The following is an 18,857-nucleotide window of genomic DNA, read 5'->3' on the forward strand; positions in this document are numbered from 1 at the left end:
CTGCATTAAGTACTGCAGTGCATCTCCTCCTCGTGGCCTGCACCAGATTTGCCAGTTGTTACTGTGAGATGTTACCCCACTCTTCCACCAAGGCACCTGCAAGTTCCCAGACATTTCTGGGGGGAATGGCCCTAGCCCTCACCCTCCGATCCAACAGGTCCCAGTCGTGCTCAATGGGATTGAGATGCTGCCTCTTCGCTGGCCATGGCAGAACACTGACATTCCTGTCTTGCAGGAAATCACACACAGAAAGAGCAATATGGCTGGTGGCATTGTCATGCTGGAGGGTCATGTCAGGAAGAGCCTGCAGGAAGTGTACCACATGAGGGAGTAGGATGTCTTCCCTGTAACACATAGCGTTGAGATTGCCTACAATGACAACAAGTTCAGTCGATGACGGACACCGCCCCAGACCATGACAGACCCTCCACTTCCAAATCGATCCGCGAATCCGACCATCACCCCTGGTGAGACAAAACCGCGACTCGTCAGTGAAGAGCACTTTTTGCCAGTCCTGTCTGGTCCAGCGACGGTAGGTTTCTGCCCTTAGGCAACGCTGTTGCCGGTGATGTCTGGTGAGGACCTGCCTTACAAGCCCTCAGTCCAGCCTCTCTCAGCCTATTTCGGACAGTCTGAACACTGATGGAGGGATTGTGCGTTCCTGGTGTAACTCGGGCAGTTGTTGTTGCCATCCTGGACCTGTCCCGCAGGTGTGATGTTCGGATGTACCGATCCTGTGCAGGTGTTGTTACACGTGGTCTGTCACTGCGAGGACGATCAGCTGTCCATCCTGTCCCCCTGTAGCGCTGTCTTAGGCGTCTCACTGTATGGACATCGCAACATCTGGCCACATTTGCAGTCCTCATGCCTCCTTGTAGCATGCCTAAGGCACGTTCACACAGATGAGCAGGGACCCTGGGCATCTTTCTTTTGGTGCTTTTCAGAGTCAGTAGAAAGACCTCTTTAGTGTCCTAAGTTTTCATAACTGTGACCTTAATTGCCTACCGTCTGTAAGCCGTTAGTGTCTTAAGGACCTTTCCACAGGTGCATGTTCATTAATTGTTTATGGTTCATTGAACAAGCATGGGAAACAGTGTTTAAACCCATTACAATGAAGATCTGGGAAGATATTTGGATTTTTACGAATGATCTTCGAAAGACAGTTTCTTTTGTTGCTGAGTTTATAATTGGATAAAATTGCAGAGGTGTGACTAAATGACAGCAAACATATTCAAGAGCAGACAAATGTCTCAGGGTTGACAAACTGGTGTCTGAGTAATGCCCTGTGTACTTATGGAGAAAAGGCAATGTGTCATTCAGTACACCGATAAAGTTGCCTGATGACTCAAACAGAATTCTTCCGAATTGCAAATAGTCTGGGTAGACATTTTATTAGATGTTCAGGAGTCTTATGGCTTGGGGGTAGAAGCTGTTAAGAAGCCTCTTGGACCTAGACTTGGCGCTCCGTGACTGCTTGCCATGCGGTAGCAGAGAGAACAGTCTATAACTAGGGTGGCTGGGGTCTTTGACAAATTTTTAGGGCCTTCCTGACACCGCCTGGTATAGAGGTCCTGGATGGCAGGAAGCTTGGCCCCAGTGATGTACTGGGCCGTACGCACCACCCTCTGTAGTGCCTTGCGGTCAGAGGCCGAGCAGTTGCCATAAGAGGCAGTGATGCAACCAGTCAGGATGCTCTCGATAGTGCGACTATAGAACATTTTGAGGATCTGAGGACCCATGCCAAATCTTTTCAGTCTCCTAGGGGGGAAAAGGTGTTATCATGCCCCCTTCACGACTGTCTTGGTGTGCTTGGGCCATGTTAGTCTGTTGGTGATGTGGACAGCAAGGAACTTGAAGCTCTCAACCTGCTCCACTATAGCCCCTTCGATGAGAATAGGGGCGTGCTCGGTCCTCCTTTTCCTGTAGTCCACAATCATCTCCTTAGTCTTGATCACGTTGAGGGAGATGTTATTGTCCTCAGTTATCAGACATACCGCTGTTGTGTCATCGGCCAATTTAATGATGCTGTTGGAGTCGTGCCTGGCCGTGCAGTCATGAGTGAACAGGGAGTACAGGAGGGGACTGAGCACACACCCCTGAGGGGCCCCTGTGTTGAGGATCAGCGTGGCGAATGTGTTGTCACCTAGCCTTACCACCTGTGGGCGGCCCGTCAGAAAGTCCAGAATCCAGTTGCAGAGCGAGGTGTTTAGTCCCAGGGTCCTTAGCTTATTGATGATCTTTGAGGGCACCATGGTATTTAACTCTGAGCTGTACTCAATGAATAGCGTTCTCACATAGGTGTTCCTTTTGTCCAGGTTTGAAAGGGCAGTATGGAGTGAAATAGAGATTGCATAATCTGTGGATCTGTTAGGGCGGTATGAAAATTGGAGTGGGTCTATGGTTTCTGGGATAATGGTGTTGATGAGAGCCATGACCCACATTTCAAAGCACTTCATGGCTACAGATGTGAGTGCTACGGGTTGGTAGTCATTTAGACAGCCAACCTTAGTGTTCTTGGGCACAGGGTCTATGGTGGTCTGCTTAAAACATGTTGCCATTACAGACTCGGACAGGGAGAGGTTGAAAATATCAGTGAAGACACTTGCCAGTTGGTCAGTTCTTGCTCGCAGTACACGTCCTGGTAATCCGTCTGGCCGTGCGGCCTTGTGAATGTTGACCTGTTTAAAGGTCTTACTCACATCGGCTGCGGAGAGCGTGATCACACAGTCGTCCAGAACAGCTGGTGCTCTCATGCATATTTCAGTGTTATTTGCCTCGAAGCGAGCATAGAAGTAGTTTAGCTCGTCTGGTAGGCTCGTGTCACTGGACAGCTCTCAGCTGTGCTTCCCTTTGTAGTCTGTAATGGTGTGCAAGCCCTGCCACATCTGACGAGCGTCGGAACCAGTGTAGTACGATTCGATTCGATCTTAGTCCTGTATGCTTTGCCTGTTTGTTGGTTCGTCGGAGGGCATAGCGGGATTTCTTATAAGCTTCGAGTTAGAGTCCTTGAAAGGGGCAGCTCTAGCCTTTAGCTCAGTGCGGATGTTGCCTGTAATCCATGGCTTCTGGTTGGGGTATGTACGTGCGGTCACTGTGGGGACGACGTCAGCGATGCACTTATTGATGAAGCCAATGAAGAATCCCAGAACATATTCCAGTCTTGTGCTAGCAAAACAGTCCTGTAGCTTAGCATCTGCTTCATCTGACCACTTTTTTTATTGATCTCATACTTGAGTAAAAGTAAAGATACCTTAATAGAAAATTAGTAAACGTGAAAGTCACCCAGTAAAATACTACTTGAGTAAAAGTCTAAAAGTATTTGGTTTTAAATATACTTAAGTATCAAAAGTAAATCTAGTTGCTAAAATATGTAAGTATTAAACGTAAAAGTAACAATAATTTAAAATTCCTTATATTAAGCAAACCAGACAGCACAATTGTATGTATATTTACGTATAGCCAGGGTCACACTCCAACACTCCTACATCATTTACAAACAAAGCATTTGTATTTAGTGAGTCCACCAGATCAGAGGCAGTAGAGATGGCCAGGGATGTTCTCTTGATAAGTGTGCGAATTGGACCATTTTCTGTCCTGCTAAGCATTCAAAATGTAACTAATTATTTTGGCTGTCAGGGAAAATGTATGGAGTAAAAAGTACCACATTTTCTTTAGGAATGTAGTGAAGTAAAACAATTGTTAAAAAAATATGTAGTAAAGTAAAGTACAGATACCCCCAAAAACTACTTAAGTATTTTTACACCACTGGCTACATACTTCAGTTTGAGACTGCCATCGTTGTGATGTCAAAATGAGGGGTATTGGACAAAATAAAGTAATTAACGATTGAATCATCTCTAACCAATCAGAGTATCAATGACAAATTTTCAAACTGTCGTTTTACCTGAGGTGCGTGCAGTTCACTTGAATGTTTGCTACGTACCGAACGGTTTGTACTAAGCGAAATGTTCTCAAAACGTTCTTGTAAATTCTTGAACAGACTTTGAGGTACGTTTGCTCCCATTTGGTGGGTGTGGCTTGCAGCAATGAGTAACATATTTAAAAGGCAGTAGCCATGCTGACAGAGTTCCCTAACCTCTAAGATTTTCAACTGATCGTTCAGTACAACACCATTTCCATTCAATTGAATACCCCAGAACGTACAAACATACTGAACGCAGCCCAAATGGAAAGGGGATATATAGTCAGTTGCACAACGCATATAACACAACCCCTCTGAATCAGAGAGCTGTGGGGGGCTGCTTTAATCAACGTTCAATGGCGCAGATGTTGAGGAGGTTAACTGCCTTGCAGCGACTCAGATCCAGACTTAATAGTTGAGTCCGGAATGGCATTACATAAAATGAGTTAACTCTGCTCACCCGGGGCACCAGGTCATGAAAAACAAACTTGACCATTGTGGAGAGGAAACGAATGTCCATGGGCGTGGTGTAACGATTGGCCGGAGAAATTAGTTTGTGTAGCCAGGCAACAGATAAGGGGCAAAAATACAATCTTTCATAGGCAATAATATAATCTTTCATAGGCAATAGAGAGACTCTATTGAGACATATATTTAGAGAGTTAGTCCAACTTTTTGAATTGTTTGTATTTTTCAAATTCTAGACATTCAGTTACATAGCATTGTATTCTCCGTGTAATAATAATGGGGAGCTAACATGGCTGCCATAGAATGTTGAAGAGTCATGTAAATGCTTCATAATGCAGAACCCGCACTGATCCAACTCTCACGGCTCTGCAGGGACTAACTACAACATTGTCAATCTGCAGAATTCTGAGAGGAATACCAGACTTTTTTATAGTTTTTATTAGCCACATATTTAATCTCTCCGTTCTGCTATAGGCCACAGGTTAGTCTGTTTTCTTAAGAAAAGGTCCCTTAGGAAGGCAGAGAAATCCCAATTCTAGTATTAGTTAGTGAAGTAATAATAACATTGGTACATTGGCTTTTAAGTAGTCTACAGGTTTGAAACCCTGTTAAATCTGACTTGCCAAGGAAACATACTTTGTAAAACACCCATGGCATCACATTAAAAAAAATATTCCTGCAATTATCTTTATTTGATGAGATAAAAACCCATCACATCTGTTCATAAAAGTACATTTTTATGTGACCACATTAGAATTTGAGGCCGCATGAGAACTTGGTGTCAACTTCTGTCTTCAAATAGGGTAACATAGTAACTCATCTTTGTTCTGTTAAACTGTGTTTGCATTGTTATGTAATGTGTTGATGTCCAGTAGACATTTGCAGGAGTTCATCTCATTTACAAGAGGAGGAAACCTTGCAGATTGAGCCCTCTGACTGTCTCTCGCTGTTTGCTCTCTTGTATTTGTGCAACACTTTTTTCACAGCGGATGGTTTTTCACTGCGGCGTAATCTCTGAGACAAAGGCTTTTCCTGAAACATGAGGGCCTTGGGCCTGTCCTGTATTCATGCTGCTGTTACTGTACTTTGTGATATACAACCAAATGTCCATGTAATATAGACGGGTCAGACATGGATTACAGCTCCATGTGGTTTTCTTGGCTGATTTGCGCTGTGAAATGGTTTATCTTGTGATTTGGGCCTTGTTTCTTCCTCTGTCCACAGCGCTTCTTTCTCCAGCCTGCCTGTGTGGAACAAAAGATTTAGCAGCCAGGAAATGCCCCAGCCAATCAGCTGCAGCCTTACATCATGCCAGTGAGAGCAGGCCACTCACAGCCTGGCTTCTATCCTAGCAGCCCATCGGCCAGCCTGGAGAGCCGTGGCTATGCTCTGAGCAGGGTGAGGACTTAGAGGGCTGTTTGTCCTCCATGTTTTAACAAGCATTGACATATAACACACTGAGTTTGTTAGCCATGCATCCACAGAGGTAAGCTTGATTTTTTATTATTTCACTTCCTCTTTGATAAGCTACCAGCTACTGTATATGTTATGTGCCTCAGGAATACAGGTTTGTCTCATGGAGAGAGAAGGGGGGAGAGAGCCTGCTAGTCCCTAGAACACAGGAGTGGAGCCTGGCAGGAGAGCAGAGCACAGCAGGCTGCCTCTCCTCTGCTGACTGTATATGTCTCTGGTCACATAGGGGATCAGCCTGTCTTCATTCCTTTGTACAGAATATACCATGGCAAGAGGAATATATCCCTTTTGCAATAAGGCACAGGATTGATCAGTTTGGCTAGGTTGTTGTTGGGTTGTAAGGGTTTATGACTGTGTCACAGGCCTGTACATTCAAGATGGAAGGTGTGGGGAGGGGAGAGGGCCGTAGCAGGGCGAGAGAACATTCATTAGGGGATCCCAGTGGATTTAACAGATGGTAAAGAGACAGCTCAGCAATGACAGCACAGCAAGAATGATTTAGGCCTCAGAGTGGTATTAGTGCATGGCACTACTTTTAATCTTACACCCTCCAAGCAGGAAGTAGTCAATCAAGATGAACTATGATGGCTGTACAGTCAGGGTGTTTTTCCAGACTACGGTTTATAACAATGGATCGTATTCACATTCTTGTTTTAGCATGTTGAATCATTGAACACGTTTCGTCTGGGTTTAAACCAACATATATAGTACTGTTTTTCTTAACAACTAGCTGAAATAAAATGTCTCCGAATGTTAGATTATATGCCTCAACAGTTTAGTATCTGGTGAGAAAATCTGCCTAATGTTATTTTTTAGTTCACAGCTTTCTCTTTGCTTTGGAGTGGCATCCATTTCAGAGAGCTTCCCCTTTCTGTGCCTCGGGTCTAGACACTCTGGGTGTTTGTATGTGAAGCCTGATGAAGGGATGCAAGGCTGCTTCAGACAGAGCCTTGGACAAAAGTATAGAATTATCCCAAAAAGGATATGAGAATCTCTACGTCTCTAGTGGAACTCATAGAATTTGCACACATAGACGAATGCTGTATGTCGGCAGATGTTTTGACAACAACCATGCAAAATGCTTGTCTGGCATGTAACGTCAACTGCCTCAAATTGAATTGCCTGAAAAACAGCTTCTATTACCAGGCCATCAGACTGTTTAACAGCCATCACTAGCCATCTACCAGGTGATACACACTCACTCACACAAAACACACACCTCATACTCACAAACGCATGCAGCAAAGCCTACTCACACACACAGCCAATGCTGCTGTCCCATGTTATAGAGACTTTAAACCACTGGACACTTTCGGTTTCACACGAAACAAGAAAACCATGTCATGCTGGCACTCATTTTTAATTATTCACCATACCTGAGTAGTCTGACCTTTCCTAATGACCTTCACCTTGTTCAGATTAATTCTCCATGTTAAACCATCATTGTTTTTGTCCATTATGATCTTAATGGAAGCATTAGTATTTATTTAACTACAAATAGAGATCTGGTAGAAAAAAAATAAGTAATAGCAATACCACTGTTGGTTAAAAGTATAGACACATTGATAAGGTCCAAGCCCTTAAGGATTTATTTGACCAGAGGTAATGCCAGTAGGAAAGTATTGGACAGGGAAAAGGGTGTTGGCACTGGCTGCATGTTCTTCAGTCTAAACCACAGCCATCCATTTTGATTCCTGAGGCCTGTGACATTTTCAGCCCTGTCTTTGTAAGGCCCTTCCTGCATTCCTGTGAGCCGTCTCCTGGTAAGCTGTGTGTGCTTTCTACAGCAGCTTGCCTCAGCCGGAGCCGTGTGTGTGCAGTGTGCTCAGCAGGCAGGGAGGGAATGTCTTCAAAATGGACGCCATACACACTGCCTCAGAGCCGTGGAGGAAGAGGGAGGGAATCTGATACGCTCCCTCTAAGCCTGTGTAACTGCATCCCCCATGTTTTAGAAAATGCACACAGCCAGTGAGGGCTATATGGACTTTGAGGGACTTGGTTGCAGAGGTTTTGTGAGAGTGAGGAGAAATCCTCTCTGCATTGCAGCACTGTGTCTGAGGAAAGAGGGGAGAAGATAGCCTGTGTGGCTCACTAAGCCGGGCGCCCAATCAGGCAACTCCTCCGTGTGGCGCACAAACCAATCAGAAGCCCACAGCTGAGGTTAAAGATTGACAATCGCAGAGAGAGCAGCAGGAAGAGCAAGGCCCTTCTGGAAAATTCTGCTTTGTCTCATCCCCCACCGGCCTCACTAATTGAAAAAAAAAAAAAAAAAAAAAAGCCTGAAGAATTCTGTGCGTAAAGAGGAAAAAGGTATGCTGTCAATTTCCTACATTGAAGCATGGGTTTTGTGTCAAGAGAAGGTATGGGAGGGGTGATATCACTATATTCATGAAAATCATGTATTTTCTGCAATGCTTTAACAACAGGAAGGGGTGTTGTTGGAAGATTGGGAGGCATTGATTTATTGTGTTTATTGTGTGTATCACTGTTCTCTCCCTCTGCTCTCCTGGCCTGTGGAGGAGGGGATGTAGCTGAGGGAGAAAATCTCTGTCTTTGCTGACAGGTTATGTCAGAGGTGGAGGCCAGTAAAGCCAATGCTCTGTCACTGCAGATGTAGCTGTCATTTTCTACCCGAGATGGAGAGGAGAACTAAGACAGAGAGGGGGGATAGAGAGGTGGTGGAAAAGGGACTACATTTGCTACAAGGAGCTGCTATCTTTGTATCCTGCACTCTCGCATTTTAATTATGCTGCTCTCCCCAAGAGCTAAATAAAAAGCTTTTGAAATGGAACCCATCTGAGCTGTGAGACAGTAGCTTGTGCCTTGGCGTCAAAGAAAATGGCTGAAATAAGGGGATCGACACATTTGGTGTCTGAATAACAAGGAGGTTGATGTTGAGCTGATACTGATTAAAACAGTGGCTTTCCCACAATAAAGTACTGTTTAAATTCACGGAAGTGTGCATTTAAATGATGCACATGCATGGGGCTGGGGCTATGTTTGTGCAAGACAAAGAAACAGGAATGTTCGAGTCGCTTCTTTCTTGAGGGATATGATGCGCATGAGTGTGATGTTGCATTTTAGGGGGTTTTGGGACTGTGGATAGTTCCATTATAGAGGGCATTGTAGTCACCATGCAGTTGTAGAGCGGATGGTTCTCCATTGCACCTGCCTCAGTTCAGCCTTGACCCATATCTCTCAGAAGTCTCAGTCATGGGACCCAAGGGTGGTGGGCTCAGGATTCATGGGTGACAGGAAGGAGAAGATCTATTGAGTTTAATGCATGATTGTTTTTCAAGTCATGTTGAAACTAGGACACATTTAGCTGTTGGTTACAAACCAGTTAGTTACATACAGTCCCATCAATGCCCAGTCATTTACAGTAGATGAGATGTCTGTATAATTTGTTAATCTGAGAAATCCCCTTTTAGCCTCACAGCCTGGTCTCAGACTAGACGTAACATAATAAACATAAACCTCTTGACACTCAAATTAGTATGATATGGTTACATAAGACAGAAGGTTACTTTAAGCTGCAATATGTAACTTTTTGTGCAACCTGACCAAATTCACATAGAAAGGTGAGTTATAGATATGTCATTCTCATTGAAAGCAAATGTAAGAAGTGGTAGATCTGTTCTATGTACCCCATATCTATGCGTCCAATGCTTAAGTTTCATTTTTGCGTCTTTTGTACACCAGATTCAAACATTAGTTATGGAAAATATATTTCACAGTGGTTTAGATGATACATTGATTCTGTATACGATACTTGCTATTTTTGTCACAAACTGAAATTAGGCAAACTATTAGAATTTTAGCAACCAGGAAATGGTGCAGCGATTTCTGCATAGTGTGTCTTTAAGGCTGGTCAGGGTGGGTGGGGGTATAACGTGAATGTCTAGCAACCCAAAGGTTGCGTGTTTGAATCTTATCAGACAACATTACAATTTTAACTACTTTGCAACTACTTAGTATGTTAGCTAACCCTAACCTTAACCCCTAACCCATGCCACCTAGCTAATGTTAGCCACAACTAATTGGAATTCGTAACATATCATATGTTTTGCAAATTTATAACATATTGGAGGAATTATACTTCGTAACATATCATACAAAATGGATGAGTTTTGGGGCGGCAAGTAGCCTACTGGTTAGCGTTGGGCCATTAACCAAAAGGTTTCTAGATCAAATCCCCAAGCTGACACTGTAAACATCTGTCGTTCTTCCCCATAACAAGGCAGTTAACCCACTGTTCCTAGGCCGTCATTGTAAATAATAATTTGTTCTTACCTGACTTGCCTGGTTAAATAAAAAAAAATGGACATCCATAAATTAATACATACCATATGGAATGTAGCATATCATATATCAATTGGAGTGTCCCGGCTTTACATTTACTATGTTACGTCTACCCCTGAGTCCAGGTTGGACATCAATGCATAAGTGTGAGTTCACAGGTAAATAGGATTCAACACAATTTTATGAAATACATGGCTTCACAAAAGCATGTCTAATCCCTGAGACATTGTTCCAATGAGACAATGACAGATGATTGGTACCTTTTTTTTGACCAGAAGTTGTTTTGAAGATGGGAAGAAATACAGTGCATTCGGAAAGTATTCAGACCCCTTCCCTTTTTCCACATTTTGTTACATTACAGCCTTATTCTAAAATGTATTAAATACACACAATACCCCATAACGACAAAGCAAAAACAGTTCAAAACAAATAAAAAACCAAATACCTTATTTTTATAACTATTCAGATCCTTTCCTGTGAGACTCTAAATTAAGCTCAGGTGCATCCTGTTTCCATTGATCATCCTTGAGATGTTTCTACAACTTGGAGTTCACCCGCGGTAAATTAAATTGATTGGACATGATTATACAGTATAAGGTCCTACAGTTGACAGTGCATGTCAGAGCAAAAACCAAGCCATGAGGTCAAGGGGATTGTCCATAGAGCTCCAAGACAGGATTGTGTCAAGGCACAGATCTGGGGAAGGGTACCAAAACATTTCTGCAGCATTGAAGGTCCCGAAGAACAAAGTGGCCTCTATCATTCTTAAATGGAAGAAGTTTGGAACCACCAATACTTCCTAGAGCTGGCCGCCTGGCCAAACTGACTATTCATAGGAGAAGGGTCTTGGTCAGGGAGGTGACCAAGAACGCAATGATCACTCTGAAAGAGCTCCAGAGTTCCTCTGTGGAGATGGGAGAACCTTCCAGAAGGACAACCATCTCTGCAGCACTCCACCAAATCAGGCCTTTATGGTAGAGTGGCCAGACGGAAGCCACTCCTCAGTAAAAGGCACATGACAGCCCGCTTGGAGTTTGCCGAAAGGCACCTAAAGGACTCTAACCATGAAAACAAGATTCTCCGATCTAATGAAACCAAGATTGAACTCTTGGCCTGAATGCCAAGCTTCACGTCTAGAAACCTGGCACCATCCCAACGGTGAAGCATGGTGGTGGCAGCATCATGCTGTGGGGATGTTGTTCAGTGGTAGGGACTGGATAACTAGTCAGGATCGAGGGAAAGATGAACAGAGCAAAATACAGAGAGATTATTGATGAAAACCTGCTCCGGAGCGCTCAGGACCTCAGACGGGTGAAGGTACACCTTCCAACAGGACAATGACCCTAAGCACGCAGCCAAGACAATGCAGTGGTGGCTTTGGGACAAGTTTCTGAATGCCTTTGAGTGGCCCAGCCAAAGCCCAGACTTGAACCAGATCTAACATCTGTGGAGAGACCTAAAAATAGCTGTGCAGTGACACTTCCCATCCAACCTGACAGAGATTGAGAGGATCTGCTTTTAGCTTCATACCCAAGAAGATGCGAGGCTGTAATCGCTGCCAAATGTGCTTTAACAAAGTACTGAGTAAAGGGTCTGAATACTTATGTCATGTTTACATTTTTTCCCCCAATAAATTAGCAAAATTGTCTAAAAACCTGTTTTTAGTTTGTCATTATGGAGTAAAAAACTATTTAATTCATTTTAGAACAAGGCTGTAACGTTACAATATGTCAAGTCAATGGGTCTGAATATTTTTTGAATGCACTGTATGTCTGTTATAAAAAAGGTTCTGCGTTTTTTGATACACAGATCAACTGTACTAGTTGTTCAGGCTTTGATCTTGTCCCATATTGATTACTGTCTGGTAATATGGTCAGGTGCAGCAAAGAAAGACCTACTGTAGCAAAGCTGCAGCTGGCTCAAAACAAAGCAGCACGCCTTGCCCTTAAGTGTACACACATAACTAACATCAACAACATACAGTACATGATAGTCTTTCATGGTTGACGACAAATTTACTTCTTCTCTTTGTCTTTTTAAGAAACATTTGTGAATTGAAAATGCCTAACCACTTATATAATCTATTTGCATATACTTCAAATTGACATACAGTGGGGCAAAAAAGTATTTAGTCAGCCACCAATTGTGCAAGTTCTCCCACTTAAAAAGATGAGGCCTGTAATTGTCATCATAGGTACACTTCAACTATGACGGACAAAATGAGAATTATTTTTCCAGAAAATCACATTGTATGATTTTTTATGAATTTATTTGCAAATTATGGTGGGAAATAAGTATTTGCTCAATAACAAAAGTTTATCTGAATACTTTGTTATATACCCTTTGTTGGCAATGACAGAGGTCAAACTTTTTCTGTAAGTCTTCACAAGGTTTTCACACACTGTTGCTGGTATTTTGGCCCATTCCCCCATGCAGATCTCCTCTAGAGCAGTGATGTTTTGGGGCTGTTGCTGGACAACACGGACTTTCAATTCCCTCCAAAGATTTTCTATGGGGTTGAGATCTGGAGACTGGCCACTCCTTCATTGCCCGGGCGGTGTGTTTGGGATCATTGTCATGCTGCAAGATCCAGCCACGTTTCATCTTCAATACCCTTGCTGATGGAAGGAGGTTTTCAACTCAAAATCTCACGATACATGGCCCCATTCATTCTTTCCTTTACACGGATCAGTCGTCCTGGTCCCTTTGCAGAAAAACAGCCCCAAAGCATGATGTTTCCACCCCCATGCTTCACAGTAGGTATGGTGTTCTTTGGATGCAACTCAGCATCAACTCAGAACACGGCGAGTTGAGTTTTTACCAAAACGTTATATTTTGGTTTCATCTGACCATATGACATTCTCCCAATCTTCTTCTGGATCATCCAAATGCTCTCTAGCAAACTTCAGACAGGCCTGGACACGTCTGGCACTGCAGGATTTGAGTCCCTGGCGGCGTAGTGTGTTACTGATGGTAGGCTTTGTTACTTTGGTCCCAGCTCTCTGCAGGTCATTCACTGGGTCCCCCCGTGTGGTTCTGGGATTTTTGCTCACCATTCTTGTGATCATTTTGACCCCACGGGGTGAGATCTTGCGTGGAGCCCCAGATCGAGGGAGATCATCAGTGGTCTTGTATGTCTTCCATTTCCTAATAATTGCTCCCACAGTTGATTTCTTCAAACCAAGCTGCTTACCTATTGCAGATTCAGTCTTCCCAGCCTGGTGCAGGCCTACAATTTTGTTTCTGGTGTCCTTTGACAGCTCTTCAGTCTTGGTCATAGTGGAGTTTGGAGTGTGACTGTTTGAGGTTGTGGACAGGTGTCTTTTATACTGATAACAAGTTCAAACAGGTGCCATTAATACAGGCAACGAGTGGAGGACAGAGAAGAAGAAGTTACAGGTCTGTGAGAGCCAGAATTCTTGCTTGTTTGTAGGTGACCAAATACTTATTTTCCACCATAATTTGCAAATAAATTCATAAAAAACCCTACAATGTGATCTTCTGGATTTTTTTTCTTCTCATTTTGTCTGTCATAGTTGAAGTGTACCTATGATGAAAATTACAGGCCTCTCACATCTTGGGAGAACTTGCACAATTGGTGGCTGACTAAATACTTTTTTTGCCCCACTGTACATAAAAGCAGACATGTCACTGTGTTTCTTCACGAAACCCAAACCAAAAACCGATTTGAATGTGTCACTCAGTTATCTATAGAGCCCATCATCGTGGAATGCTCTGCCACCAGAGGTTACTCTGGCAAAAAGCAAGTTTAGCTTTAAAAAACAGATTACGTCTCAGCTCCTCTCTTCCTTTAAAAAATAAAATCTAATTTAACTGTACTGTATTTAACAATATAAAAAGGTAGAGTTGAAGTCGGAAGTTTACATACACCTTAGTCAAATACATTTAAACTCAGTTTTTCACATTTCCTGACATTTAATCCTAGTACAAATTCCCCATCTTAGGTCAGTTAGGATCACCACGTTATTTTAAGAATGTGAAATGATTTATTTCAGATTTTATTTCTTTCATTACATCATTTTGAAAGCTTTCATCACAGTGGGTTAGACGTTTACACACACTCAATAAATATTTGGTAGCATTGCCTTTAAACTGTTTAACTTGGGTCAAATGTTTTGGGTAGCCTTCCACAAGCTTCTCACAATAAGTTGGGTGAATTTTGGCCCATTCCTCCTGACAGAGCTGGTGTAAGTGAGTCAGGTTTGAAGGACTTCTTGCTCGCACACGCTTTTTCAGTTCTGCCCACAAATTTTCTATAGGATTGAGGTCCGGGCTTTGTGATGGCCACTCCAGTACCTTGACTTTGTTGTCCTTAAGCCATTTTGCCACAACTTTGGAAGTATGCTTGGGGTCATTGTCCATTTGGAAGACCCATTTAACTTCCTGACTGATGTCTTGAGATGTTGCTTCAATATATCCACATAATTGTCCTGCCTCATGATGCCATCTATTTTGTGAAGTGCACCAAAGCACCCCCACAACACGATGCTGCCACCCCCTTGCTTCACGATTGGTATGGTGTTCTTCAGCTAGCAAGCCTCCCCATTTTTCCTTCAAACATATTGATGGTCATTATGGCCAAACAGTTTTATTATGTTTTTTATTATGTTGTTTTGTTTCATCAGACCAGAGGACATTTCTCCAAAAAGTACGATCTTTGTCCCCATGTGCAGTTGCAAACCGTAGTCTGGCTTTTTTATGGCGGGTTTGGAGCAGTGGCTTCTTCCTTGCTGAGCGGCCTTTCAGATTATGTCGATATAGGACTCGTTTTACTGTGGATATAGATACTTTTGTAACGTGTTTCCTCCAGCATCGTCACAAAGTGCTTTGCTGCTGTTCTGGGATTGATTTGCACTTTCGCACCATGAAAATGGTACCTTCAGGCATTTGGAAATTGCTCCCAAGGATGAACCAGACTTGTGGAGGTCAACAATTTTTATTCTGAGGTCTTGGCTGATTTCTTTTGATTTTCCCATGATGTCAAGCAAAGAGTCACTGAGTTTGAAGATTAGGCCTTGAAATACATCCACAGGTACACCACCAAATGACTCAAATTATGTCAGTTAGCCTGTCAGAAGCTTCTAAAGCCATGACGTGATTTTCTGGAATTTTCCAAGCCGTTTAAAGGCACAGTCAACTTGGTGTATGTACACTTCTGACCCACTGGAATTGTGACACAGTGAATTATAAGTGAAATAATTTGTCTGTAAACAATTGCTGGAAAAAATACTTGTGTCATGCAGACTTCCTAACCGACTTGCCAAAACTATAGTTTGTTAACAAGAAATAGGTGGAGTGGAAGAAAAAAAAGTTTTAATGACTCCAACTTAAGTGTATGTAAACTTCTGAATTCAACTGTATGTACATTTTATTGTTGTGTCTTGGTGTCTTTCCTATATATAACTCTTACTTTTATTTTGTGTAATATCTTATGTTGTTCTTGTCTAACTGTTCTGTACTCGGTCATGTATTTGTATGTTTTGTGTGGACCCCAGGAAGAGTAGCTGCTCAATGTGCAGTAGCTAATGGGGATCCTAATTAACTAAACAAATCATTTGACCTAGTCCAATCACATTCTGTCAGTTTGTCACTCGGGAACTCTTAACATTGGAACACTGCTTTACTAGACATTAAATCAAATCAAATCAAATTTTATTTGTCACATACACATGGTTAGCAGATGTTAATGCGAGTGTAGCGAAATGCTTGTAAGGGCAGCGCTAATTAAGGGCAGCGCTAATTCATACAGGGAACCCGAGTGTTGGCTTCTGCGATGCATTAGCTGATGCATCAACTGACGTTGCATCATATTCTACAAACACTTCCTACCTTTAATATGGTGGTCTATTTAGCTGATCGGTTTTACTCACTCATTCTCTGCTACCTGTACTTCTGTTGGTTTCTTGATAGTATGTGGTTGTATTTTGTAGCACCCACCCCATCCTCCACCTTTTTGGTTCTGTTTCCTTCTTGCAGTGGGATTGGTATAGCGCAACTTGTGCCATGCCTGTAATTATCATTATTATCTTAACATGACACACATAGTGAGCTACCCCAAAGGATCAGAGCCTAACGCCAAGACTAATGTATTACATGTTGCAATCTTTTTCTAATAAATGGTTAAATGAATACGTGGCATTTCCTGTTTTGAAATTGCTTTACTAAACATTTTCCTTCTCCCAATATGAGAGGGACTTTTTCTGGCCAGAGCTGGCACCCAAATGAACAGCGTGTGTCTGTGTCCAGTCAAAATTGGTTGAGTTTGCTTCTGGGCCAAATGGACTCTCGCTCTAAGAAACACCCCATTGTAGTGAGACTGAGAGAGTGAGTCTCACTGCCAAGTGAGTCTGTGTTAAAGCAGACCTTTACAGCCAGACGGGATTATGTCTTTCCCCTGAAAATGATACTAGATCCACACAAATAAGATTTGTAAGACTTCAGCAGATGCTCTTATACAATGTGATTTTATGATTGGTACCAAGTGCACACTGAACATACTGTGGATGAAGTCATGTCTGGTGAAAGCATAGCGAGTCAAACTGTAGAACGCATTGGATGAAATTATCTATGTTGGGAGTCTTTTTCTGTAGGTGTTTTCATAACAGGGCATTAATAGTGCCTCTTTTCCCTGCGTCAGTGTGGCTGAGGAGGAGGTAAAGACTGAGTCAGATGCAGTAGAGGGGATGGAGATCTCTACACGATCCAAAGGTGAGAAAAAAACACAAAGCTGAGCTATACTATTACTTATGATTGCCTATGCCTGTGTGGAGTATGTGGTGAAAGGGTTTATTTTATTGCTCCCATGTTGAGTGTACTGTATGTGTGCATGCATGTGTGTGTGTCTGGTACAGAGCTGAACGATACAAGGTACAAGATGGAGGCTAATATGCTGTTTCTGTTCATATCGCTGTCATGTCTTATCGCTATGGCAACTGGTTTTATCTTCTGTACTGTATGAAAACAATGAACATCTACTGTTCTATGGCTAGTACATGCACCTTCTTCTTAGAAATATTGCATCTGTCATGTCTGACCTTTGACCCCTCTCTGCAGTTTCAGTCCCTGGGTTAGTGGAGCGAGTGGCGCAGAAACGAAAGGTGCCCAGCCCCCCTCACTCATCCAACGGTCACTCCCCTGCTGAGACCTCCTCCAGCCCGGTCAAAAAGAAGAAGAAACCAGGAGCAGTCAGCAGCAGTAAAGACCAGGTGCGACCTCCCCCTCCACTCTCCTCTGTGCTCACACTGTGAGGCTGCTGGGTTTACACTGCAGTTACACTGCAATATATCCCACTAAAAAAAACTAACTTTCGGTTCCAATTGAGTCTTTTGGTATGCCATGGGACTATTTGATGTGTGTGAGACCAAGGGTTGATATTTTCTTATAGTGTTACAGTAAGCCTAATGTCCTAATACAATTGTTATCTAAATGATTCTTGTTTCGTTAATGTGTGTTTGCATGCTTAATTTTGCCTACTGAAATCAAGAAATTGATTGAGTTTTCGGATATTGCTTAAAGAAAAACTGATGCAATTAATGTTTAACACTTTTAATCAGATTTATAAATGGTCAATTATAAGCCATGGATCAAAGCTTGTCTCAATGCAAAACAGTAATGGGTGTGGACCAAAACACAGTTTCTCAGATCCAATCATTAAGTGATACTAAAGACTAGTTTCTCAAACTGATCCTTTTCACTGTCTTGACCTTTGAAAGGGGATTTGCAATATAATCTACAGTGATTCTCTTCCAGTTTGATAACACAAATGATCAATTAATACACTTTTGAATGCCTTATGTTGCAACACAGGGTTCTAAGCAATCTGTGCTTTGGACCATTACTATGTAACTTCTGTTGATTATAAAAAATGTTTTGCATGTTTCTGCTGCTCATGTAATCTCACGCCTAAATTAAATGTTGAACCCCTCCAACTTTCTCCTTCTCTTGCCTACATTTCAGTCAGAACTAAGACATGGTCCCTTTTACTATGCGAAGCAGCCAGCACTCACCACAGACCCTGTTGATGTTGTACCGCAGGACGGCAGGAATGACTTTTACTGCTGGCTGTGCCACCGCGAGGGCCAGGTGCTCTGCTGTGAGCTCTGCCCGAGGGTGTACCACGCCAAGTGCCTCAAACTGCCCGCAGAGCCCGAGGGTGACTGGTTCTGCCCTGAGTGTGAGGTACTCGCTTGTGGGTGGGACTGGAAACCAGTTGTCTACTAGGAAGACAACTTTAAAATGCGTGGGAGGTTTGAGGCTGAGGATTGAGTCCTGACTATGATGAAAGACATCCCTATTTATTGGAAGTTACAGAGTTGAGCAAAATCTTGGAGCTAAAAGAAATTCTGATCGTGTTGGTTTATGATGTTGTCAAGGTTGTAAAATGACGCTTGATACTGAGAATATCCTTTGAGATGGCAAAATACCTTTGAAGCTAACATCTTTCGCTCTACCTCTTTTCTTTCAGAAAATAACAGTTGCAGAGTGCATAGAGACTCAGAGTAAAGCAATGACGATGCTAACACTAGACCAGCTGTCTTACCTGCTAAAGTTTGCACTCCAGAAGATGAAACAGCCAGGTGTAAGTGCACTGACCTCCCTCCTCTACCTGGCTGATTAGTCCCAGTAACACTATAAACAAATATCAGGTCTGTTCAACTGGATATAGTACGTA

The 18,857-nt window shown here is 42.7% G+C and overlaps 1 protein-coding gene across 9 annotated transcripts in view; it reads left to right on the plus strand.

The window, feature by feature from the left end:
* Positions 1-18,857, plus strand: part of LOC118400122 (protein kinase C-binding protein 1-like) — a 31,060-nt gene that overhangs the window by 1,128 nt on the left and 11,075 nt on the right. For 2 of the 9 annotated variants that reach the window (XM_052473334.1, XM_052473336.1), the window contains exons 2-6: positions 5,615-5,876; positions 16,824-16,894; positions 17,240-17,391; positions 18,143-18,364; positions 18,651-18,764. In XM_052473334.1, the coding sequence (XP_052329294.1) occupies positions 5,863-5,876; positions 16,824-16,894; positions 17,240-17,391; positions 18,143-18,364; positions 18,651-18,764 (573 nt within the window). In that variant the 5' untranslated portion in view covers positions 5,615-5,862. Of the gene's footprint in view, positions 1-5,469; positions 5,877-7,664; positions 8,174-16,823; positions 16,895-17,239; positions 17,392-18,142; positions 18,365-18,650; positions 18,765-18,857 lie in introns of those variants that run through there. The other 7 variants (XM_052473337.1, XM_052473338.1, XM_052473339.1 and 4 more) reach the window with 5 other exon arrangements.

The sequence above is a fragment of the Oncorhynchus keta genome, chromosome 21 (genome assembly GCF_023373465.1).
Source record: "Oncorhynchus keta strain PuntledgeMale-10-30-2019 chromosome 21, Oket_V2, whole genome shotgun sequence".
In the NCBI taxonomy this organism is placed as follows: Eukaryota; Metazoa; Chordata; class Actinopteri; order Salmoniformes; family Salmonidae; genus Oncorhynchus; species Oncorhynchus keta.